General features: G+C 31.0%; 7 protein-coding genes across 7 annotated transcripts; all 7 read left to right on the plus strand.

Annotated features, from left to right (window-relative positions):
- Window positions 1–325: 325 nt before the first annotated feature.
- On the plus strand, window positions 326–961 carry LOC145843300 (casein kinase I gamma-like). Its single transcript, XM_082950764.1, has 2 exons — window positions 326–604; window positions 683–961. Exons 1-2 carry the CDS (start codon window positions 326–328, stop codon window positions 959–961), a joined length of 558 nt encoding a protein of 185 aa, XP_082806890.1.
- A 3,880-nt stretch (window positions 962–4,841) lies between these two features.
- Window positions 4,842–5,549, plus strand: LOC145843301 (casein kinase I gamma-like). The gene has a single exon (XM_082950765.1). It carries the CDS (start codon window positions 4,842–4,844, stop codon window positions 5,547–5,549), a length of 708 nt encoding a protein of 235 aa, XP_082806891.1.
- Window positions 5,550–6,343: 794 nt separating this feature from the next.
- Window positions 6,344–6,979, plus strand: LOC145843302 (casein kinase I gamma-like). Its single transcript, XM_082950766.1, has 2 exons — window positions 6,344–6,622; window positions 6,701–6,979. Exons 1-2 carry the CDS (start codon window positions 6,344–6,346, stop codon window positions 6,977–6,979), a joined length of 558 nt encoding a protein of 185 aa, XP_082806892.1.
- Window positions 6,980–7,849: 870 nt separating this feature from the next.
- LOC145843303 (casein kinase I gamma-like) lies at window positions 7,850–8,557 on the plus strand. Its single transcript, XM_082950767.1, has one exon. The coding sequence runs from the start codon at window positions 7,850–7,852 to the stop codon at window positions 8,555–8,557; it is 708 nt and encodes a 235-aa protein (XP_082806893.1).
- A 795-nt stretch (window positions 8,558–9,352) lies between these two features.
- On the plus strand, window positions 9,353–10,060 carry LOC145843304 (casein kinase I gamma-like). The gene has a single exon (XM_082950768.1). The coding sequence runs from the start codon at window positions 9,353–9,355 to the stop codon at window positions 10,058–10,060; it is 708 nt and encodes a 235-aa protein (XP_082806894.1).
- Window positions 10,061–10,855: 795 nt separating this feature from the next.
- LOC145843307 (casein kinase I gamma-like) lies at window positions 10,856–11,563 on the plus strand. Its single transcript, XM_082950769.1, has one exon. It carries the CDS (start codon window positions 10,856–10,858, stop codon window positions 11,561–11,563), a length of 708 nt encoding a protein of 235 aa, XP_082806895.1.
- Window positions 11,564–12,358: 795 nt separating this feature from the next.
- On the plus strand, window positions 12,359–13,066 carry LOC145843308 (casein kinase I gamma-like). The gene has a single exon (XM_082950770.1). The coding sequence runs from the start codon at window positions 12,359–12,361 to the stop codon at window positions 13,064–13,066; it is 708 nt and encodes a 235-aa protein (XP_082806896.1).
- Window positions 13,067–23,728: the final 10,662 nt, after the last annotated feature.

The raw sequence follows: 23,728 nt of genomic DNA on the forward strand, positions 1-23,728 counted from the left end.
TAGAATCATACAATTTCATGTTGAAAAAATTTGCATAATTTTGTATAGCTTGCGTTGACAACACTAAACATTCGACTTGTGAAAATTCGACGAAGTTGCTGTTATCAAGTTCTTAAATAATATATTTTAACTAGTATTTAGAAAGTAAAATATATGCACACTTATCTTTATATAATAGATATCGATAGCTATTCTCAATAAATTGTTTCTTTCTGAGTTTAAGTTTAATTGTTAATTAAAATTTGATATTCAATTACAGCAATATAATTCACTAAATTATTTTAAGTTTTTTAATTTTTTAAAGATAATAATCTATAATAAAGCTATGAAACGAAACGAAGAAAAACACTTTGTACCGCGAAACTCCGACGAAGAAACCAACAAAACGTCGAAAGAAGATTCAGAAAAAGAATTGGAAAAACCAATTTTGTTTGACAGAGAAGATTTAGTAGTGAAAGAGTTGTTACAAGAAGGAGGATGCGGCTGTGTGTACAACGCCACTTATAAAAACAAACATGTCGTGGTCAAGACTTCATCAGCTGAAAGCAAAGACAAATACATTTTGCAGGAGTACGAGTTCCTAAAAATTCTCCAAAAGGAAAACGTTCGCGGCATTCCAAAGATCGGTCCTAGATTTGTTCATGAAGAAAGGCAGAGTTTCGTTGTCTAAAAACTCGGAAAGGACCTGTTTGATAAAAGAGGAGAGACGAGAAAGGACAAGTTTTCGTTGAATACCACGGTGAAGGTAGCCTTGCAAGTGTTGAAAATACTGAATCACGTCCACAGCTGTGGCATCGTTCACAACGACATCAAATCTGAGAACCTCATGACAGGATTATTCGATCAAAACACGATCCACCTGATTGATTTCGGGCATTCAACATTCTACGTGAAAGACGGAGAGCACGTTAGAGACGAGCACAGCGGTAAATCGCGCGGAACCCTGGCTTCAAGTCAGTGAACAGCCTGAAACTGAGAAATCAGAGCCGAAATTTGATGATATGCGGACAGAAAATGAAAAATCAAGGAAGTTGTAAAAACTGTGAAATTATAAAATGAAAGGTTGACTAAAAAGATGCTTGATGAAAATTTACACAATAACAGTTTAAAAGAGTTTTATTAAGAATCAGCCTTGTTTGATGGGCCAGTTTAAAAAATGGTCAAATTAGCACGTCAGCGTGATATTTTCAATTTTTCAACCCAACCCAAAAACATGCTAGAAAGCAGGCCATGGCCAACATGAGCAATAATTGTGTATTTTTAGTTCATTTAAATGTTCAAAAATTGTTTTATTAAGCATTTTATAGTTCATTTTCACTTAAAAGTGCAAAAAAATGAATTTTCACTAATTTTCTTAGGTTTTGCTTGTTTTTCACAATTCTTTCACTTAAACATGGTGAAAAACAAGCTATTTGTTGGTTAAAGTCATTTAAAAGTGATGTTTCAATGTATTTATACAGTTAATCCTCTTTTATTTGGAAAAAATTTGGTCCACAGGCATGTGCATAGAATCATACAATTTCATGTTGAAAAAATTTGCATAATTTTGTATAGCTTGCGTTGACAACACTAAACATTCGACTTGTGAAAATTCGACGAAGTTGCTGTTATCAAGTTCTTAAATAATATATTTTAACTAGTATTTAGAAAGTAAAATATATGCACACTTATCTTTATATAATAGATATCGATAGCTATTCTCAATAAATTGTTTCTTTCTGAGTTTAAGTTTAATTGTTAATTAAAATTTGATATTCAATTACAGCAATATAATTCACTAAATTATTTTAAGTTTTTTAATTTTTTAAAGATAATAATCTATAATAAAGCTATGAAACGAAACGAAGAAAAACACTTTGTACCGCGAAACTCCGACGAAGAAACCAACAAAACGTCGAAAGAAGATTCAGAAAAAGAATTGGAAAAACCAATTTTGTTTGACAGAGAAGATTTAGTAGTGAAAGAGTTGTTACAAGAAGGAGGATGCGGCTGTGTGTACAACGCCACTTATAAAAACAAACATGTCGTGGTCAAGACTTCATCAGCTGAAAGCAAAGACAAATACATTTTGCAGGAGTACGAGTTCCTAAAAATTCTCCAAAAGGAAAACGTTCGCGGCATTCCAAAGATCGGTCCTAGATTTGTTCATGAAGAAAGGCAGAGTTTCGTTGTCTAAAAACTCGGAAAGGACCTGTTTGATAAAAGAGGAGAGACGAGAAAGGACAAGTTTTCGTTGAATACCACGGTGAAGGTAGCCTTGCAAGTGTTGAAAATACTGAATCACGTCCACAGCTGTGGCATCGTTCACAACGACATCAAATCTGAGAACCTCATGACAGGATTATTCGATCAAAACACGATCCACCTGATTGATTTCGGGCATTCAACATTCTACGTGAAAGACGGAGAGCACGTTAGAGACGAGCACAGCGGTAAATCGCGCGGAACCCTGGCTTCAAGTCAGTGAACAGCCTGAAACTGAGAAATCAGAGCCGAAATTTGATGATATGCGGACAGAAAATGAAAAATCAAAGAAGTTGTAAAAACTGTGAAATTATAAAATGAAAGGTTGACTAAAAAGACGCTTGATGAAAATTTACACAATAACAGTTTAAAAGAGTTTTATTAAGAATCAGCCTGGTTTGATGGGCCAGTTTAAAAAATGGTCAAATTAGCACGTCAGCGTGATATTTTCAATTTTTCAACCAAACCCAAAAACATGCTAGAAAGCAGGCCATGGCCAACATGAGCAGTAATTGTGTATTTTTAGTTCATTTAAATGTTCAAAAATTGTTTTATTAAGCATTTTATAGTTCATTTTCCACTTAAAAGTGCAAAAAAATGAATTTTCACTAATTTTCTTAGTTTTTGCTTGTTTTTCACAATTCTTTCACTTAAACATGTTGAAAAACAAGCTATTTGTTGATTAAAGTCATTTAAAAGTGATGTTTCAATGCATTCATACAGTTAATCCTCTTTTATTTGGAAAAAATTTGGTCCACAGGCATGTGCATAGAATCATACAATTTTATGTTGAAAAAATTTGCATAATTTTGTATAGCTTGCGTTGACAACACTAAACATTCGACTTGTGAAAATTCGACGAAGTTGCTGTTATCAAGTTCTTAAATAATATATTTTAACTAGTATTTAGAAAGTAAAATATATGCACACTTATCTTTATATAATAGATAGCGATAGCTTTTCTCAATAAAATGTTTCTTTCTGAGTTTAAAATTAATTGTTAATTAAAATTTGATATTCAATTACAGCAATATAATTCACTAAATAATTTTAAGTTTTTTAATTTTTTAAAGATAATAATCTATAATAAATCTATGAAACAAAACGATGAAAAACACTTAGTACCACGAAACTCCGACGAAGAAACCAGCAAAACGTTGAAAGAAGATTCAGAAAAAGAATTGGAAAAACCAATTTTGTTTGACAAAGAAGATTTAGTAGTGAAAGAGTTGTTACAAGAAGGAGGATGCGGCTGTGTGTACAATGCCACTTATAAAAACAAACTTGTCGTTGTCAAGACTTCATCAGCTGAAAGCAAAGACAAATACATTTTGCAGGAGTACGAGTTCTTGAAAATTCTCCAAAAGGGAAACGTTCGCGGCATTCCAAAGATCGGTCCTAGATTCGTTCATGAAGAAAGACAGAGTTTTGTTGTCGAAAAACTCGGAAAGGACCTGTTTGATAAAAGAAAAGAGACGAGAAAGGACAAGTTTTCGTTGAAGACCACGGTGAAGGTAGCCTTGCAAGTGTTGAAAATACTGAATCACGTCCACAGCTGTGGCATCGTTCACAACGACATCAAATCTGAGAACCTCATGACTGGATTATTCGATCAAAACACGATCTATCTGATTGATTTCGGGTATTCAACATTCTACGTGAAGGACGGAGAGCACGTTAGAGACGAGCACAGCGGCAAATCGCGCGGAACCCTGGCTTACAGTGAACAGCCTGAAACTGAGAAACCAAAGCCGAAATTTGATGATATGCGGACAGAAAATGAAAAATCAAAGAAGTTGTAAAAACTGTGAAATTATAAAATGAAAGGTTGACTAAAAAGACGCTTGATGAAAATTTACACAATAACAGTTTAAAAGAGTTTTATTAAGAATCAGCCTGGTTTGATGGGCCAGTTTAAAAAATGGTCAAATTAGCACGTCAGCATGATATTTTCAATTTTTCAACCCAACCCAAAAACATGCTAGAAAGCAGGCCATGGCCAACATGAGCAGTAATTGTGTATTTTTAGTTCATTTAAATGTTCAAAAATTGTTTTATTAAGCATTTTATAGTTCATTTTCCACTTAAAAGTGCAAAAAAATGAATTTTCACTAATTTTCTTAGTTTTTGCTTGTTTTTCACAATTCTTTCACTTAAACATGTTGAAAAACAAGCTATTTGTTGATTAAAGTCATTTAAAAGTGATGTTTCAATGCATTCATACAGTTAATCCTCTTTTATTTGGAAAAAATTTGGTCCACAGGCATGTGCATAGAATCATACAATTTTATGTTGAAAAAATTTGCATAATTTTGTATAGCTTGCGTTGACAACACTAAACATTCGACTTGTGAAAATTCGACGAAGTTGCTGTTATCAAGTTCTTAAATAATATATTTTAACTAGTATTTAGAAAGTAAAATATATGCACACTTATCTTTATATAATAGATAGCGATAGCTTTTCTCAATAAAATGTTTCTTTCTGAGTTTAAAATTAATTGTTAATTAAAATTTGATATTCAATTACAGCAATATAATTCACTAAATAATTTTAAGTTTTTTAATTTTTTAAAGATAATAATCTATAATAAATCTATGAAACAAAACGATGAAAAACACTTAGTACCACGAAACTCCGACGAAGAAACCAGCAAAACGTTGAAAGAAGATTCAGAAAAAGAATTGGAAAAACCAATTTTGTTTGACAAAGAAGATTTAGTAGTGAAAGAGTTGTTACAAGAAGGAGGATGCGGCTGTGTGTACAATGCCACTTATAAAAACAAACTTGTCGTTGTCAAGACTTCATCAGCTGAAAGCAAAGACAAATACATTTTGCAGGAGTACGAGTTCTTGAAAATTCTCCAAAAGGGAAACGTTCGCGGCATTCCAAAGATCGGTCCTAGATTCGTTCATGAAGAAAGACAGAGTTTTGTTGTCGAAAAACTCGGAAAGGACCTGTTTGATAAAAGAAAAGAGACGAGAAAGGACAAGTTTTCGTTGAAGACCACGGTGAAGGTAGCCTTGCAAGTGTTGAAAATACTGAATCACGTCCACAGCTGTGGCATCGTTCACAACGACATCAAATCTGAGAACCTCATGACTGGATTATTCGATCAAAACACGATCTATCTGATTGATTTCGGGTATTCAACATTCTACGTGAAGGACGGAGAGCACGTTAGAGACGAGCACAGCGGCAAATCGCGCGGAACCCTGGCTTACAGTGAACAGCCTGAAACTGAGAAACCAAAGCCGAAATTTGATGATATGCGGACAGAAAATGAAAAATCAAAGAAGTTGTAAAAACTGTGAAATTATAAAATGAAAGGTTGACTAAAAAGACGCTTGATGAAAATTTACACAATAACAGTTTAAAAGAGTTTTATTAAGAATCAGCCTGGTTTGATGGGCCAGTTTAAAAAATGGTCAAATTAGCACGTCAGCGTGATATTTTCAATTTTTCAACCCAACCCAAAAACATGCTAGAAAGCAGGCCATGGCCAACATGAGCAATAATTGTGTATTTTTAGTTCATTTAAATGTTCAAAAATTGTTTTATTAAGCATTTTATAGTTCATTTTCACTTAAAAGTGCAAAAAAATGAATTTTCACTAATTTTCTTAGGTTTTGCTTGTTTTTCACAATTCTTTCACTTAAACATGGTGAAAAACAAGCTATTTGTTGGTTAAAGTCATTTAAAAGTGATGTTTCAATGTATTTATACAGTTAATCCTCTTTTATTTGGAAAAAATTTGGTCCACAGGCATGTGCATAGAATCATACAATTTCATGTTGAAAAAATTTGCATAATTTTGTATAGCTTGCGTTGACAACACTAAACATTCGACTTGTGAAAATTCGACGAAGTTGCTGTTATCAAGTTCTTAAATAATATATTTTAACTAGTATTTAGAAAGTAAAATATATGCACACTTATCTTTATATAATAGATATCGATAGCTATTCTCAATAAATTGTTTCTTTCTGAGTTTAAGTTTAATTGTTAATTAAAATTTGATATTCAATTACAGCAATATAATTCACTAAATTATTTTAAGTTTTTTAATTTTTTAAAGATAATAATCTATAATAAAGCTATGAAACGAAACGAAGAAAAACACTTTGTACCGCGAAACTCCGACGAAGAAACCAACAAAACGTCGAAAGAAGATTCAGAAAAAGAATTGGAAAAACCAATTTTGTTTGACAGAGAAGATTTAGTAGTGAAAGAGTTGTTACAAGAAGGAGGATGCGGCTGTGTGTACAACGCCACTTATAAAAACAAACATGTCGTGGTCAAGACTTCATCAGCTGAAAGCAAAGACAAATACATTTTGCAGGAGTACGAGTTCCTAAAAATTCTCCAAAAGGAAAACGTTCGCGGCATTCCAAAGATCGGTCCTAGATTTGTTCATGAAGAAAGGCAGAGTTTCGTTGTCTAAAAACTCGGAAAGGACCTGTTTGATAAAAGAGGAGAGACGAGAAAGGACAAGTTTTCGTTGAATACCACGGTGAAGGTAGCCTTGCAAGTGTTGAAAATACTGAATCACGTCCACAGCTGTGGCATCGTTCACAACGACATCAAATCTGAGAACCTCATGACAGGATTATTCGATCAAAACACGATCCACCTGATTGATTTCGGGCATTCAACATTCTACGTGAAAGACGGAGAGCACGTTAGAGACGAGCACAGCGGTAAATCGCGCGGAACCCTGGCTTCAAGTCAGTGAACAGCCTGAAACTGAGAAATCAGAGCCGAAATTTGATGATATGCGGACAGAAAATGAAAAATCAAGGAAGTTGTAAAAACTGTGAAATTATAAAATGAAAGGTTGACTAAAAAGATGCTTGATGAAAATTTACACAATAACAGTTTAAAAGAGTTTTATTAAGAATCAGCCTTGTTTGATGGGCCAGTTTAAAAAATGGTCAAATTAGCACGTCAGCGTGATATTTTCAATTTTTCAACCCAACCCAAAAACATGCTAGAAAGCAGGCCATGGCCAACATGAGCAATAATTGTGTATTTTTAGTTCATTTAAATGTTCAAAAATTGTTTTATTAAGCATTTTATAGTTCATTTTCACTTAAAAGTGCAAAAAAATGAATTTTCACTAATTTTCTTAGGTTTTGCTTGTTTTTCACAATTCTTTCACTTAAACATGGTGAAAAACAAGCTATTTGTTGGTTAAAGTCATTTAAAAGTGATGTTTCAATGTATTTATACAGTTAATCCTCTTTTATTTGGAAAAAATTTGGTCCACAGGCATGTGCATAGAATCATACAATTTCATGTTGAAAAAATTTGCATAATTTTGTATAGCTTGCGTTGACAACACTAAACATTCGACTTGTGAAAATTCGACGAAGTTGCTGTTATCAAGTTCTTAAATAATATATTTTAACTAGTATTTAGAAAGTAAAATATATGCACACTTATCTTTATATAATAGATATCGATAGCTATTCTCAATAAATTGTTTCTTTCTGAGTTTAAGTTTAATTGTTAATTAAAATTTGATATTCAATTACAGCAATATAATTCACTAAATTATTTTAAGTTTTTTAATTTTTTAAAGATAATAATCTATAATAAAGCTATGAAACGAAACGAAGAAAAGCACTTTGTACCGCGAAACTCCGACGAAGAAACCAACAAAACGTCGAAAGAAGATTCAGAAAAAGAATTGGAAAAACCAATTTTGTTTGACAGAGAAGATTTAGTAGTGAAAGAGTTGTTACAAGAAGGAGGATGCGGCTGTGTGTACAACGCCACTTATAAAAACAAACATGTCGTGGTCAAGACTTCATCAGCTGAAAGCAAAGACAAATACATTTTGCAGGAGTACGAGTTCTTGAAAATTCTCCAAAAGGGAAACGTTCGCGGCATTCCAAAGATCGGTCCTAGATTCGTTCATGAAGAAAGACAGAGTTTTGTTGTCGAAAAACTCGGAAAGGACCTGTTTGATAAAAGAAAAGAGACGAGAAAGGACAAGTTTTCGTTGAAGACCACGGTGAAGGTAGCCTTGCAAGTGTTGAAAATACTGAATCACGTCCACAGCTGTGGCATCGTTCACAACGACATCAAATCTGAGAACCTCATGACTGGATTATTCGATCAAAACACGATCTATCTGATTGATTTCGGGTATTCAACATTCTACGTGAAGGACGGAGAGCACGTTAGAGACGAGCACAGCGGCAAATCGCGCGGAACCCTGGCTTACAGTGAACAGCCTGAAACTGAGAAACCAAAGCCGAAATTTGATGATATGCGGACAGAAAATGAAAAATCAAAGAAGTTGTAAAAACTGTGAAATTATAAAATGAAAGGTTGACTAAAAAGACGCTTGATGAAAATTTACACAATAACAGTTTAAAAGAGTTTTATTAAGAATCAGCCTGGTTTGATGGGCCAGTTTAAAAAATGGTCAAATTAGCACGTCAGCATGATATTTTCAATTTTTCAACCCAACCCAAAAACATGCTAGAAAGCAGGCCATGGCCAACATGAGCAGTAATTGTGTATTTTTAGTTCATTTAAATGTTCAAAAATTGTTTTATTAAGCATTTTATAGTTCATTTTCCACTTAAAAGTGCAAAAAAATGAATTTTCACTAATTTTCTTAGTTTTTGCTTGTTTTTCACAATTCTTTCACTTAAACATGTTGAAAAACAAGCTATTTGTTGATTAAAGTCATTTAAAAGTGATGTTTCAATGCATTCATACAGTTAATCCTCTTTTATTTGGAAAAAATTTGGTCCACAGGCATGTGCATAGAATCATACAATTTTATGTTGAAAAAATTTGCATAATTTTGTATAGCTTGCGTTGACAACACTAAACATTCGACTTGTGAAAATTCGACGAAGTTGCTGTTATCAAGTTCTTAAATAATATATTTTAACTAGTATTTAGAAAGTAAAATATATGCACACTTATCTTTATATAATAGATAGCGATAGCTTTTCTCAATAAAATGTTTCTTTCTGAGTTTAAAATTAATTGTTAATTAAAATTTGATATTCAATTACAGCAATATAATTCACTAAATAATTTTAAGTTTTTTAATTTTTTAAAGATAATAATCTATAATAAATCTATGAAACAAAACGATGAAAAACACTTAGTACCACGAAACTCCGACGAAGAAACCAGCAAAACGTTGAAAGAAGATTCAGAAAAAGAATTGGAAAAACCAATTTTGTTTGACAAAGAAGATTTAGTAGTGAAAGAGTTGTTACAAGAAGGAGGATGCGGCTGTGTGTACAATGCCACTTATAAAAACAAACTTGTCGTTGTCAAGACTTCATCAGCTGAAAGCAAAGACAAATACATTTTGCAGGAGTACGAGTTCTTGAAAATTCTCCAAAAGGGAAACGTTCGCGGCATTCCAAAGATCGGTCCTAGATTCGTTCATGAAGAAAGACAGAGTTTTGTTGTCGAAAAACTCGGAAAGGACCTGTTTGATAAAAGAAAAGAGACGAGAAAGGACAAGTTTTCGTTGAAGACCACGGTGAAGGTAGCCTTGCAAGTGTTGAAAATACTGAATCACGTCCACAGCTGTGGCATCGTTCACAACGACATCAAATCTGAGAACCTCATGACTGGATTATTCGATCAAAACACGATCTATCTGATTGATTTCGGGTATTCAACATTCTACGTGAAGGACGGAGAGCACGTTAGAGACGAGCACAGCGGCAAATCGCGCGGAACCCTGGCTTACAGTGAACAGCCTGAAACTGAGAAACCAAAGCCGAAATTTGATGATATGCGGACAGAAAATGAAAAATCAAAGAAGTTGTAAAAACTGTGAAATTATAAAATGAAAGGTTGACTAAGAAGACGCTTGATGAAAATTTACACAATAACAGTTTAAAAGAGTTTTATTAAGAATCAGCCTGGTTTGATGGGCCAGTTTAAAAAATGGTCAAATTAGCACGTCAGCATGATATTTTCAATTTTTCAACCCAACCCAAAAACATGCTAGAAAGCAGGCCATGGCCAACATGAGCAGTAATTGTGTATTTTTAGTTCATTTAAATGTTCAAAAATTGTTTTATTAAGCATTTTATAGTTCATTTTCCACTTAAAAGTGCAAAAAAATGAATTTTCACTAATTTTCTTAGTTTTTGCTTGTTTTTCACAATTCTTTCACTTAAACATGTTGAAAAACAAGCTATTTGTTGATTAAAGTCATTTAAAAGTGATGTTTCAATGCATTCATACAGTTAATCCTCTTTTATTTGGAAAAAATTTGGTCCACAGGCATGTGCATAGAATCATACAATTTTATGTTGAAAAAATTTGCATAATTTTGTATAGCTTGCGTTGACAACACTAAACATTCGACTTGTGAAAATTCGACGAAGTTGCTGTTATCAAGTTCTTAAATAATATATTTTAACTAGTATTTAGAAAGTAAAATATATGCACACTTATCTTTATATAATAGATAGCGATAGCTTTTCTCAATAAAATGTTTCTTTCTGAGTTTAAAATTAATTGTTAATTAAAATTTGATATTCAATTACAGCAATATAATTCACTAAATAATTTTAAGTTTTTTAATTTTTTAAAGATAATAATCTATAATAAATCTATGAAACAAAACGATGAAAAACACTTAGTACCACGAAACTCCGACGAAGAAACCAGCAAAACGTTGAAAGAAGATTCAGAAAAAGAATTGGAAAAACCAATTTTGTTTGACAAAGAAGATTTAGTAGTGAAAGAGTTGTTACAAGAAGGAGGATGCGGCTGTGTGTACAATGCCACTTATAAAAACAAACTTGTCGTTGTCAAGACTTCATCAGCTGAAAGCAAAGACAAATACATTTTGCAGGAGTACGAGTTCTTGAAAATTCTCCAAAAGGGAAACGTTCGCGGCATTCCAAAGATCGGTCCTAGATTCGTTCATGAAGAAAGACAGAGTTTTGTTGTCGAAAAACTCGGAAAGGACCTGTTTGATAAAAGAAAAGAGACGAGAAAGGACAAGTTTTCGTTGAAGACCACGGTGAAGGTAGCCTTGCAAGTGTTGAAAATACTGAATCACGTCCACAGCTGTGGCATCGTTCACAACGACATCAAATCTGAGAACCTCATGACAGGATTATTCGATCAAAACACGATCTATCTGATTGATTTCGGGTATTCAACATTCTACGTGAAGGACGGAGAGCACGTTAGAGACGAGCACAGCGGCAAATCGCGCGGAACCCTGGCTTACAGTGAACAGCCTGAAACTGAGAAACCAAAGCCGAAATTTGATGATATGCGGACAGAAAATGAAAAATCAAAGAAGTTGTAAAAACTGTGAAATTATAAAATGAAAGGTTGACTAAAAAGACGCTTGATGAAAATTTACACAATAACAGTTTAAAAGAGTTTTATTAAGAATCAGCCTGGTTGGATGGGCCAGTTTAAAAAATGGTCAAATTAGCACGTCAGCGTGATATTTTCAATTTTTCAACCCAACCCAAAAACATGCTAGAAAGCAGGCCATGGCCAACATGAGCAGTAATTGTGTATTTTTAGTTCATTTAAATGTTCAAAAATTGTTTTATTAAGCATTTTATAGTTCATTTTCCACTTAAAAGTGCAAAAAAATGAATTTTCACTAATTTTCTTAGTTTTTGCTTGTTTTTCACAATTCTTTCACTTAAACATGTTGAAAAACAAGCTATTTGTTGATTAAAGTCATTTAAAAGTGATGTTTCAATGCATTCATACAGTTAATCCTCTTTTATTTGGAAAAAATTTGGTCCACAGGCATGTGCATAGAATCATACAATTTTATGTTGAAAAAATTTGCATAATTTTGTATAGCTTGCGTTGACAACACTAAACATTCGACTTGTGAAAATTCGACGAAGTTGCTGTTATCAAGTTCTTAAATAATATATTTTAACTAGTATTTAGAAAGTAAAATATATGCACACTTATCTTTATATAATAGATAGCGATAGCTTTTCTCAATAAAATGTTTCTTTCTGAGTTTAAAATTAATTGTTAATTAAAATTTGATATTCAATTACAGCAATATAATTCACTAAATAATTTTAAGTTTTTTAATTTTTTAAAGATAATAATCTATAATAAATCTATGAAACAAAACGATGAAAAACACTTAGTACCACGAAACTCCGACGAAGAAACCAGCAAAACGTTGAAAGAAGATTCAGAAAAAGAATTGGAAAAACCAATTTTGTTTGACAAAGAAGATTTAGTAGTGAAAGAGTTGTTACAAGAAGGAGGATGCGGCTGTGTGTACAATGCCACTTATAAAAACAAACTTGTCGTTGTCAAGACTTCATCAGCTGAAAGCAAAGACAAATACATTTTGCAGGAGTACGAGTTCTTGAAAATTCTCCAAAAGGGAAACGTTCGCGGCATTCCAAAGATCGGTCCTAGATTCGTTCATGAAGAAAGACAGAGTTTTGTTGTCGAAAAACTCGGAAAGGACCTGTTTGATAAAAGAAAAGAGACGAGAAAGGACAAGTTTTCGTTGAAGACCACGGTGAAGGTAGCCTTGCAAGTGTTGAAAATACTGAATCACGTCCACAGCTGTGGCATCGTTCACAACGACATCAAATCTGAGAACCTCATGACTGGATTATTCGATCAAAACACGATCTATCTGATTGATTTCGGGTATTCAACATTCTACGTGAAGGACGGAGAGCACGTTAGAGACGAGCACAGCGGCAAATCGCGCGGAACCCTGGCTTACAGTGAACAGCCTGAAACTGAGAAACCAAAGCCGAAATTTGATGATATGCGGACAGAAAATGAAAAATCAAAGAAGTTGTAAAAACTGTGAAATTATAAAATGAAAGGTTGACTAAAAAGACGCTTGATGAAAATTTACACAATAACAGTTTAAAAGAGTTTTATTAAGAATCAGCCTGGTTTGATGGGCCAGTTTAAAAAATGGTCAAATTAGCACGTCAGCGTGATATTTTCAATTTTTCAACCCAACCCAAAAACATGCTAGAAAGCAGGCCATGGCCAACATGAGCAGTAATTGTGTATTTTTAGTTCATTTAAATGTTCAAAAATTGTTTTATTAAGCATTTTATAGTTCATTTTCCACTTAAAAGTGCAAAAAAATGAACTTTCACAAATTTTCTTAGTTTTTGCTTGTTTTTCACAATTCTTTCACTTAAACATGTTAAAAAACAAGCTATTTGTTGATTAAAGTCATTTAAAAGTGATGTTTCAATGTATTCATACAGTTAATCCTCTTTTATTTGGAAAAAATTTGGTCCACAGGCATGTGCATAGAATCATACAATTTTATGTTGAAAAAATTTGCATAATTTTGTATAGCTTGCGTTGACAACACTAAATATTCGACTTGTGAAAATTCGACGAAGTTGCTGTTATCAAGTTCTTAAATAATATATTTTAACTAGTATTTAGAAAGTAAAATATATGCACACTTATCTTTATATAATAGATAGCGATAGCTATTCTCAATAAATTATATCATATAAATTTTTAATATTTCAATAAAATTTTCGGATATAATACTAAGAAGTATAAACATATTGTTTTAAAATATAAAAGTTGCTGTAATATAAAGTTCTTGTATAACATATTTTTACTAGTTTTTTGAAAACAAAATACGCACACTTATCTTTATAAAATGTATAGCGAAAATTATTGTCAATGAATTGTTTCTTACTGAGTTTAAATTTAACTGTTAATTAAAAGTTAATATTCAATTACAGCAATAAAGTTTGATCAGAAGCCGGATTACGATATGTACTGCGGATTGTTTGAAAAATTACTGAACAAAAACGAAAACGATAGTCGGATTTATTGGAAAAGCTAATGAATTACTAAACTTCTATATTTTAAACTGAAATTTGATGATATGCGGACAGAAAATGAAAAATTAAGGAAGTTGTAAAAACTGTGAAATTATAAAATGAAAGGTTGACTAAAAAGATGCTTGATGAAAATTTACACAATAACAGTTTAAAAGAGTTTATTAAGAATCAGCCTGGTTTGATGGGCCAGTTTAAAAAATGGTCAAATTAGCACGTCAGCGTGATGTTTTCAATTTTTCAAACAAACCCAAAAACATGCTAGAAAGCAGGCCATGGCCAACATGAGCAATAATTGTGTATTTTTAGTTCATTTAAATGTTCAAAAATTGTTTTATTATAGTGCATTTTCCACTTAAAAGTGCAAAAAAATGAACTTTCACAAATTTTCTTAGTTTTTGCTTGTTTTTCACAATTCTTTCACTTAAACATGTTAAAAAACAAGCTATTTGTTGATTAAAGTCATTTAAAAGTGATGTTTCAATGTATTCATACAGTTAATCCTCTTTTATTTGGAAAAAATTTGGTCCACAGGCATGTGCATAGAATCATACAATTTTATGTTGAAAAAATTTGCATAATTTTGTATAGCTTGCGTTGACAACACTAAATATTCGACTTGTGAAAATTCGACGAAGTTGCTGTTATCAAGTTCTTAAATAATATATTTTAACTAGTATTTAGAAAGTAAAATATATGCACACTTATCTTTATATAATAGATAGCGATAGCTATTCTCAATAAATTATATCATATAAATTTTTAATATTTCAATAAAATTTTCGGATATAATACTAAGAAGTATAAACATATTGTTTTAAAATATAAAAGTTGCTGTAATATAAAGTTCTTGTATAACATATTTTTACTAGTTTTTTGAAAACAAAATACGCACACTTATCTTTATAAAATGTATAGCGAAAATTATTGTCAATGAATTGTTTCTTACTGAGTTTAAATTTAACTGTTAATTAAAAGTTAATATTCAATTACAGCAATAAAGTTTGATCAGAAGCCGGATTACGATATGTACTGCGGATTGTTTGAAAAATTACTGAACAAAAACGAAAACGATAGTCGGATTTATTGGAAAAGCTAATGAATTACTAAACTTCTATATTTTAAACTGAAATTTGATGATATGCGGACAGAAAATGAAAAATTAAGGAAGTTGTAAAAACTGTGAAATTATAAAATGAAAGGTTGACTAAAAAGATGCTTGATGAAAATTTACACAATAACAGTTTAAAAGAGTTTATTAAGAATCAGCCTGGTTTGATGGGCCAGTTTAAAAAATGGTCAAATTAGCACGTCAGCGTGATGTTTTCAATTTTTCAAACAAACCCAAAAACATGCTAGAAAGCAGGCCATGGCCAACATGAGCAATAATTGTGTATTTTTAGTTCATTTAAATGTTCAAAAATTGTTTTATTATAGTGCATTTTCCACTTAAAAGTGCAAAAAAATGAACTTTCACAAATTTTCTTAGTTTTTGCTTGTTTTTCACAATTCTTTCACTTAAACATGTTAAAAAACAAGCTATTTGTTGATTAAAGTCATTTAAAAGTGATGTTTCAATGTATTCATACAGTTAATCCTCTTTTATTTGGAAAAAATTTGGTCCACAGGCATGTGCATAGAATCATACAATTTTATGTTGAAAAAATTTGCATAATTTTGTATAGCTTGCGTTGACAACACTAAATATTCGACTTGTGAAAATTCGACGAAGTTGCTGTTATCAAGTTCTTAAATAATATATTTTAACTAGTATTTAGAAAGTAAAATATATGCACACTTATCTTTATATAATAGATAGCGATAGCTATTCTCAATAAATTATATCATATAAATTTTTAATATTTCAATAAAATTTTCGGATATAATACTAAGAAGTATAAACATATTGTTTTAAAATATAAAAGTTGCTGTAATATAAAGTTCTTGTATAACATATTTTTACTAGTTTTTTGAAAACAAAATACGCACACTTATCTTTATAAAATGTATAGCGAAAATTATTGTCAATGAATTGTTTCTTACTGAGTTTAAATTTAACTGTTAATTAAAAGTTAATATTCAATTACAGCAATAAAGTTTGATCAGAAGCCGGATTACGATATGTACTGCGGATTGTTTGAAAAATTACTGAACAAAAACGAAAACGATAGTCGGATTTATTGGAAAAGCTAATGAATTACTAAACTTCTATATTTTAAACTGAAATTTGATGATATGCGGACAGAAAATGAAAAATTAAGGAAGTTGTAAAAACTGTGAAATTATAAAATGAAAGGTTGACTAAAAAGATGCTTGATGAAAATTTACACAATGACAGTTTAAAAGAGTTTTATTAAGAATCATCCTGGTTTGATGGGCCAGTTTAAAAAATGGTCAAATTAGCACGTCAGCGTGATGTTTTCAATTTTTCAAACAAACCCAAAAACATGCTAGAAAGCAGGCCATGGCCAACATGAGCAATAATTGTGTATTTTTAGTTCATTTAAATGTTCAAAAATTGTTTTATTATAGTGCATTTTCCACTTAAAAGTGCAAAAAAATGAACTTTCACAAATTTTCTTAGTTTTTGCTTGTTTTTCACAATTCTTTCACTTAAACATGTTAAAAAACAAGCTATTTGTTGATTAAAGTCATTTAAAAGTGATGTTTCAATGTATTCATACAGTTAATCCTCTTTTATTTGGAAAAAATTTGGTCCACAGGCATGTGCATAGAATCATACAATTTTATGTTGAAAAAATTTGCATAATTTTGTATAGCTTGCGTTGACAACACTAAATATTCGACTTGTGAAAATTCGACGAAGTTGCTGTTATCAAGTTCTTAAATAATATATTTTAACTAGTATTTAGAAAGTAAAATATATGCACACTTATCTTTATATAATAGATAGCGATAGCTATTCTCAATAAATTATATCATATAAATTTTTAATATTTCAATAAAATTTTCGGATATAATACTAAGAAGTATAAACATATTGTTTTAAAATATAAAAGTTGCTGTAATATAAAGTTCTTGTATAACATATTTTTACTAGTTTTTTGAAAACAAAATACGCACACTTATCTTTATAAAATGTATAGCGAAAATTATTGTCAATGAATTGTTTCTTACTGAGTTTAAATTTAACTGTTAATTAAAAGTTAATATTCAATTACAGCAATAAAGTTTGATCAGAAGCCGGATTACGATATGTACTGCGGATTGTTTGAAAAATTACTGAACAAAAACGAAAACGATAGTCGGATTTATTGGAAAAGCTAATGAATTACTAAACTTCTATATTTTAAACTGAAATTTGATGATATGCGGACAGAAAATGAAAAATTAAGGAAGTTGTAAAAACTGTGAAATTATAAAATGAAAGGTTGACTAAAAAGATGCTTGATGAAAATTTACACAATGACAGTTTAAAAGAGTTTTATTAAGAATCATCCTGGTTTGATGGGCCAGTTTAAAAAATGGTCAAATTAGCACGTCAGCGTGATGTTTTCAATTTTTCAAACAAACCCAAAAACATGCTAGAAAGCAGGCCATGGCCAACATGAGCAATAATTGTGTATTTTTAGTTCATTTAAATGTTCAAAAATTGTTTTATTATAGTGCATTTTCCACTTAAAAGTGCAAAAAAATGAACTTTCACAAATTTTCTTAGTTTTTGCTTGTTTTTCACAATTCTTTCACTTAAACATGTTAAAAAACAAGCTATTTGTTGATTAAAGTCATTTAAAAGTGATGTTTCAATGTATTCATACAGTTAATCCTCTTTTATTTGAAAAAAATTTGGTCCACAGGCATGTGCATAGAATCATACAATTTTATGTTGAAAAAATTTGCATAATTTTGTATAGCTTGCGTTGACAACACTAAATATTCGACTTGTGAAAATTCGACGAAGTTGCTGTTATCAAGTTCTTAAATAATATATTTTAACTAGTATTTAGAAAGTAAAATATATGCACACTTATCTTTATATAATAGATAGCGATAGCTATTCTCAATAAATTATATCATATAAATTTTTAATATTTCAATAAAATTTTCGGATATAATACTAAGAAGTATAAACATATTGTTTTAAAATATAAAAGTTGCTGTAATATAAAGTTCTTGTATAACATATTTTTACTAGTTTTTTGAAAACAAAATACGCACACTTATCTTTATAAAATGTATAGCGAAAATTATTGTCAATGAATTGTTTCTTACTGAGTTTAAATTTAACTGTTAATTAAAAGTTAATATTCAATTACAGCAATAAAGTTTGATCAGAAGCCGGATTACGATATGTACTGCGGATTGTTTGAAAAATTACTGAACAAAAACGAAAACGATAGTCGGATTTATTGGAAAAGCTAATGAATTACTAAACTTCTATATTTTAAACTGAAATTTGATGATATGCGGACAGAAAATGAAAAATTAAGGAAGTTGTAAAAACTGTGAAATTATAAAATGAAAGGTTGACTAAAAAGATGCTTGATGAAAATTTACACAATGACAGTTTAAAAGAGTTTTATTAAGAATCAGCCTGGTTTGATGGGCCAGTTTAAAAAATGGTCAAATTAGCACGTCAGCGTGATGTTTTCAATTTTTCAAACAAACCCAAAAACATGCTAGAAAGCAGGCCATGGCCAACATGAGCAATAATTGTGTATTTTTAGTTCATTTAAATGTTCAAAAATTGTTTTATTATAGTGCATTTTCCACTTAAAAGTGCAAAAAAATGAACTTTCACAAATTTTCTTAGTTTTTGCTTGTTTTTCACAATTCTTTCACTTAAACATGTTAAAAAACAAGCTATTTGTTGATTAAAGTCATTTAAAAGTGATGTTTCAATGTATTCATACAGTTAATCCTCTTTTATTTGGAAAAAATTTGGTCCACAGGCATGTGCATAGAATCATACAATTTTATGTTGAAAAAATTTGCATAATTTTGTATAGCTTGCGTTGACAACACTAAATATTCGACTTGTGAAAATTCGACGAAGTTGCTGTTATCAAGTTCTTAAATAATATATTTTAACTAGTATTTAGAAAGTAAAATATATGCACACTTATCTTTATATAATAGATAGCGATAGCTATTCTCAATAAATTATATCATATAAATTTTTAATATTTCAATAAAATTTTCGGATATAATACTAAGAAGTATAAACATATTGTTTTAAAATATAAAAGTTGCTGTAATATAAAGTTCTTGTATAACATATTTTTACTAGTTTTTTGAAAACAAAATACGCACACTTATCTTTATAAAATGTATAGCGAAAATTATTGTCAATGAATTGTTTCTTACTGAGTTTAAATTTAACTGTTAATTAAAAGTTAATATTCAATTACAGCAATAAAGTTTGATCAGAAGCCGGATTACGATATGTACTGCGGATTGTTTGAAAAATTACTGAACAAAAACGAAAACGATAGTCGGATTTATTGGAAAAGCTAATGAATTACTAAACTTCTATATTTTAAACTGAAATTTGATGATATGCGGACAGAAAATGAAAAATTAAGGAAGTTGTAAAAACTGTGAAATTATAAAATGAAAGGTTGACTAAAAAGATGCTTGATGAAAATTTACACAATGACAGTTTAAAAGAGTTTTATTAAGAATCAGCCTGGTTTGATGGGCCAGTTTAAAAAATGGTCAAATTAGCACGTCAGCGTGATGTTTTCAATTTTTCAACCCAACCCAAAAACATGCTAGAAAGCAGGCCATGGCCAACATGAGCAATAATTGTGTATTTTTAGTTCATTTAAATGTTCAAAAATTGTTTTATTATAGTGCATTTTCCACTTAAAAGTGCAAAAAAATGAACTTTCACAAATTTTCTTAGTTTTTGCTTGTTTTTCACAATTCTTTCACTTAAACATGTTAAAAAACAAGCTATTTGTTGATTAAAGTCATTTAAAAGTGATGTTTCAATGTATTCATACAGTTAATCCTCTTTTATTTGGAAAAAATTTGGTCCACAGGCATGTGCATAGAATCATACAATTTTATGTTGAAAAAATTTGCATAATTTTGTATAGCTTGCGTTGACAACACTAAACATTCGACTTGTGAAAATTCGACGAAGTTGCTGTTATCAAGTTCTTAAATAATATATTTTAACTAGCATTTAGAAAGTAAAATATATGCACACTTATCTTTATATAATAGATAGCGATAGCTATTCTCAATAAAATGTTTCTTACTGAGTTTAAATTTAATTGTTAATTAAAGTTTGATATTCAATTACAGCAATATAATTCACTAAATTATTTTAAGTTTTTTAATTTTTTTAAGATAAAATTCCATATAAAAGCAATGAAACGAAACGATGAAAAACACTTAGCACCACGAAACTCCGACGAAGAAACCAGCAAAACGTCGAAAGAAGATTCAGAAAAAGAATTGGAAAAACCAAATTTGTTTGACAGAGAAGATTTAGTAGTGAAAGAGTTGTTAGAAGAAGGAGGGTGCGGCTGTGTGTACAATGCCACTTTTAAAAACAAACATGTCGTGGTCAAGACTTCTTCAGCTGAAAGCAAAGACAAATATATTTTGCAGGAGTACGAGTTCCTGAAAATTCTCCAAAAGGAAAACGTTCGCGGCATTCCAAAGATCGGTCCTAGATTCGTTCATGAAGAAAGACAGAGTTTTGTTGTCGAAAAACTCGAAAAGGACCTGTTTGATAAAAGAGAAGAGACGAGAAAGGACAAGTTTTCGTTGAAGACCACGGTGAAGGTAGCCTTGCAAGTGTTGAAAATACTGAATCACGTTCACAGCTGTGGCATCGTTCACAACGACGTCAAATCTGAGAACCTCATGACAGGATTATTCGATCAAAACACGATCTACCTGATTGACTTCGGGCATTCAACATTCTACGTGAAAGACGGAGAGCACGTTAGAGACGAGCACAGCTGTAAATCGCGCGAAACCCTGGCATTCAAGTCAGTGAACAGCCTGAAATTGAGAAATCAGAGCCGAAATTTGATGATATGCGGACAGAAAATGAAAAATCAAGGAAGTTGTAAAAACTGTGAAATTATAAAATGAAAGGTTGACTAATAACAGTTTAAAAGAGTTTTATTAAGAATCAGCCTGGTTTGATGGGCCAGTTTAAAAAATGGTCAAATTAGCACGTCAGCGTGATATTTTCAATTTTTCAACCAAACCCAAAAACATGCTAGAAAGCAGGCCATGGCCAACATGAGCAATAATTGTGTATTTTTAGCTCATTTAAATGTTCAAAAATTGTTTTATTAAGCATTTTATAGTGCATTTTCCACTTAAAAGTGCAAAAAAATGAATTTTCACTAATTTTCTTAGTTTTTGCTTGTTTTTCACAATTCTTTCACTTAAACATGGTGAAAAACAAGCTATTTGTTGGTTAAAGTCATTTAAAAGTGATGTTTCAATGTATTCATACAGTTAATCCTCTTTTATTTGGAAAAAAATTGGTCCACAGGCATGTGCATAGAATCATACAATTTTATGTTGAAAAAATTTGCATAATTTTGTATAGCTTGCGTTGACAACACTAAACATTCGACTTGTGAAAATTCGACCAAGTTGCTGTTATCAAGTTCTTAAATAATATATTTTAACTAGTATTTAGAAAGTAAAATATATGCACACTTATCTTTATATAATAGATAGCGATAGCTATTCTCAATAAAATGTTTCTTACTGAGTTTAAATTTAATTGTTAATTAAAGTTTGATATTCAATTACAGCAATATAATTCACTAAATTATTTTAAGTTTTTTAATTTTTTTAAGATAAAATTCTATATAAAAGCAATGAAACGAAACGATGAAAAACACTTAGCACCACGAAACTCCGACGAAGAAACCAGCAAAACGTCGAAAGAAGATTCAGAAAAAGAATTGGAAAAACCAAATTTGTTTGACAGAGAAGATTTAGTAGTGAAAGAGTTGTTAGAAGAAGGAGGGTGCGGCTGTGTGTACAATGCCACTTTTAAAAACAAACATGTCGTGGTCAAGACTTCTTCAGCTGAAAGCAAAGACAAATATATTTTGCAGGAGTACGAGTTCCTGAAAATTCTCCAAAAGGAAAACGTTCGCGGCATTCCAAAGATCGGTCCTAGATTCGTTCATGAAGAAAGACAGAGTTTTGTTGTCGAAAAACTCGAAAAGGACCTGTTTGATAAAAGAGAAGAGACGAGAAAGGACAAGTTTTCGTTGAAGACCACGGTGAAGGTAGCCTTGCAAGTGTTGAAAATACTGAATCACGTTCACAGCTGTGGCATCGTTCACAACGACGTCAAATCTGAGAACCTCATGACAGGATTATTCGATCAAAACACGATCTACCTGATTGACTTCGGGCATTCAACATTCTACGTGAAAGACGGAGAGCACGTTAGAGACGAGCACAGCTGTAAATCGCGCGAAACCCTGGCATTCAAGTCAGTGAACAGCCTGAAATTGAGAAATCAGAGCCGAAATTTGATGATATGCGGACAGAAAATGAAAAATCAAGGAAGTTGTAAAAACTGTGAAATTATAAAATGAAAGGTTGACTAAAAAGATGCTTGATGAAAATTTACACAATGACAGTTTAAAAGAGTTTTATTAAGAATCAGCCTGGTTTGATGGGCCAGTTTAAAAAATGGTCAAATTAGCACGTCAGCGTGATATTTTCAATTTTTCAACCAAACCCAAAAACATGCTAGAAAGCAGGCCATGGCCAACATGAGCAATTATTGTGTATTTTTAGTTCATTTAAATGTTCAAAAATTGTTTTATTAAGCATTTTATAGTGCATTTTCCACTTAAAAGTGCAAAAAAAATGAATTTTCACTAATTTTCTTAGTTTTTGCTTGTTTTTCACAATTCTTTCACTTAAACATGTTGAAAAACAAGCTATTTGTTGGTTAAAGTCATTTAAAATAAAATGTTTCAATGTATTTATACAGTTAATCCTCTTTTATTTGGAAAAAATTTGGTCCACAGGCATGTGCATAGAATCATACAATTTTATGTTGAAAAAATTTGCATAATTTTGTATAGCTTGCGTTGACAACACTAAACATTCGACTTGTGAAAATTCGACGAAGTTGCTGTTATCAAGTTCTTAAATAATATATTTTAACTAGTATTTAGAAAGTAAAATATATGCACACTTATCTTTATATAATAGATAGCGATAGCTTTTCTCAATAAAATGTTTCTTTCTGAGTTTAAAATTAATTGTTAATTAAAATTTGATATTCAATTACAGCAATATAATTCACTAAATAATTTTAAGTTTTTTAATTTTTTAAAGATAATAATCTATAATAAATCTATGAAACAAAACGATGAAAAACACTTAGCACCACGAAACTCCGACGATGAAACCAGCAAAACGTCGGAAGAAGATTCAGAAAAAGAATTGGAAAACCAATTTTGTTTTACAGAGAAGATTTAGTAGTGAAAGAGTTGTTACAAGAATGAGGGTGCGGCTGCGTGTGCAACGCCACTTATAAAAACAAACATGTCGTGGTCAAGACTTCATCAGCTGAAAGCAAAGACAAATACATTTTGCAGGAGTACGAGTTCCTGAAAATTCTCCAACAGGAAAACGTTCGCGGCATTCCAAAGATCGGTCCGAGA

Source organism: Thalia democratica, chromosome 8 (assembly GCF_965202585.1).
Source record: "Thalia democratica chromosome 8, ktThaDemo2.hap1.1, whole genome shotgun sequence".
NCBI lineage: Eukaryota > Metazoa > Chordata > Thaliacea > Salpida > Salpidae > Thalia > Thalia democratica.

Bases quoted from the DNA above. Each gene is read 5' to 3' on its own strand.
- LOC145843300 (XM_082950764.1), top strand. From the start codon at position 326: ATGAAACGAAACGAAGAAAAACACTTTGTACCGCGAAACTCCGACGAA. The intron at 605-682 runs GTTCGCGGCATT...AAACTCGGAAAG, and splicing joins AAATTCTCCAAAAGGAAAAC to GACCTGTTTGATAAAAGAGG.
- LOC145843301 (XM_082950765.1), top strand. From the start codon at position 4,842: ATGAAACAAAACGATGAAAAACACTTAGTACCACGAAACTCCGACGAA.
- LOC145843302 (XM_082950766.1), top strand. From the start codon at position 6,344: ATGAAACGAAACGAAGAAAAACACTTTGTACCGCGAAACTCCGACGAA. The intron at 6,623-6,700 runs GTTCGCGGCATT...AAACTCGGAAAG, and splicing joins AAATTCTCCAAAAGGAAAAC to GACCTGTTTGATAAAAGAGG.
- LOC145843303 (XM_082950767.1), top strand. From the start codon at position 7,850: ATGAAACGAAACGAAGAAAAGCACTTTGTACCGCGAAACTCCGACGAA.
- LOC145843304 (XM_082950768.1), top strand. From the start codon at position 9,353: ATGAAACAAAACGATGAAAAACACTTAGTACCACGAAACTCCGACGAA.
- LOC145843307 (XM_082950769.1), top strand. From the start codon at position 10,856: ATGAAACAAAACGATGAAAAACACTTAGTACCACGAAACTCCGACGAA.
- LOC145843308 (XM_082950770.1), top strand. From the start codon at position 12,359: ATGAAACAAAACGATGAAAAACACTTAGTACCACGAAACTCCGACGAA.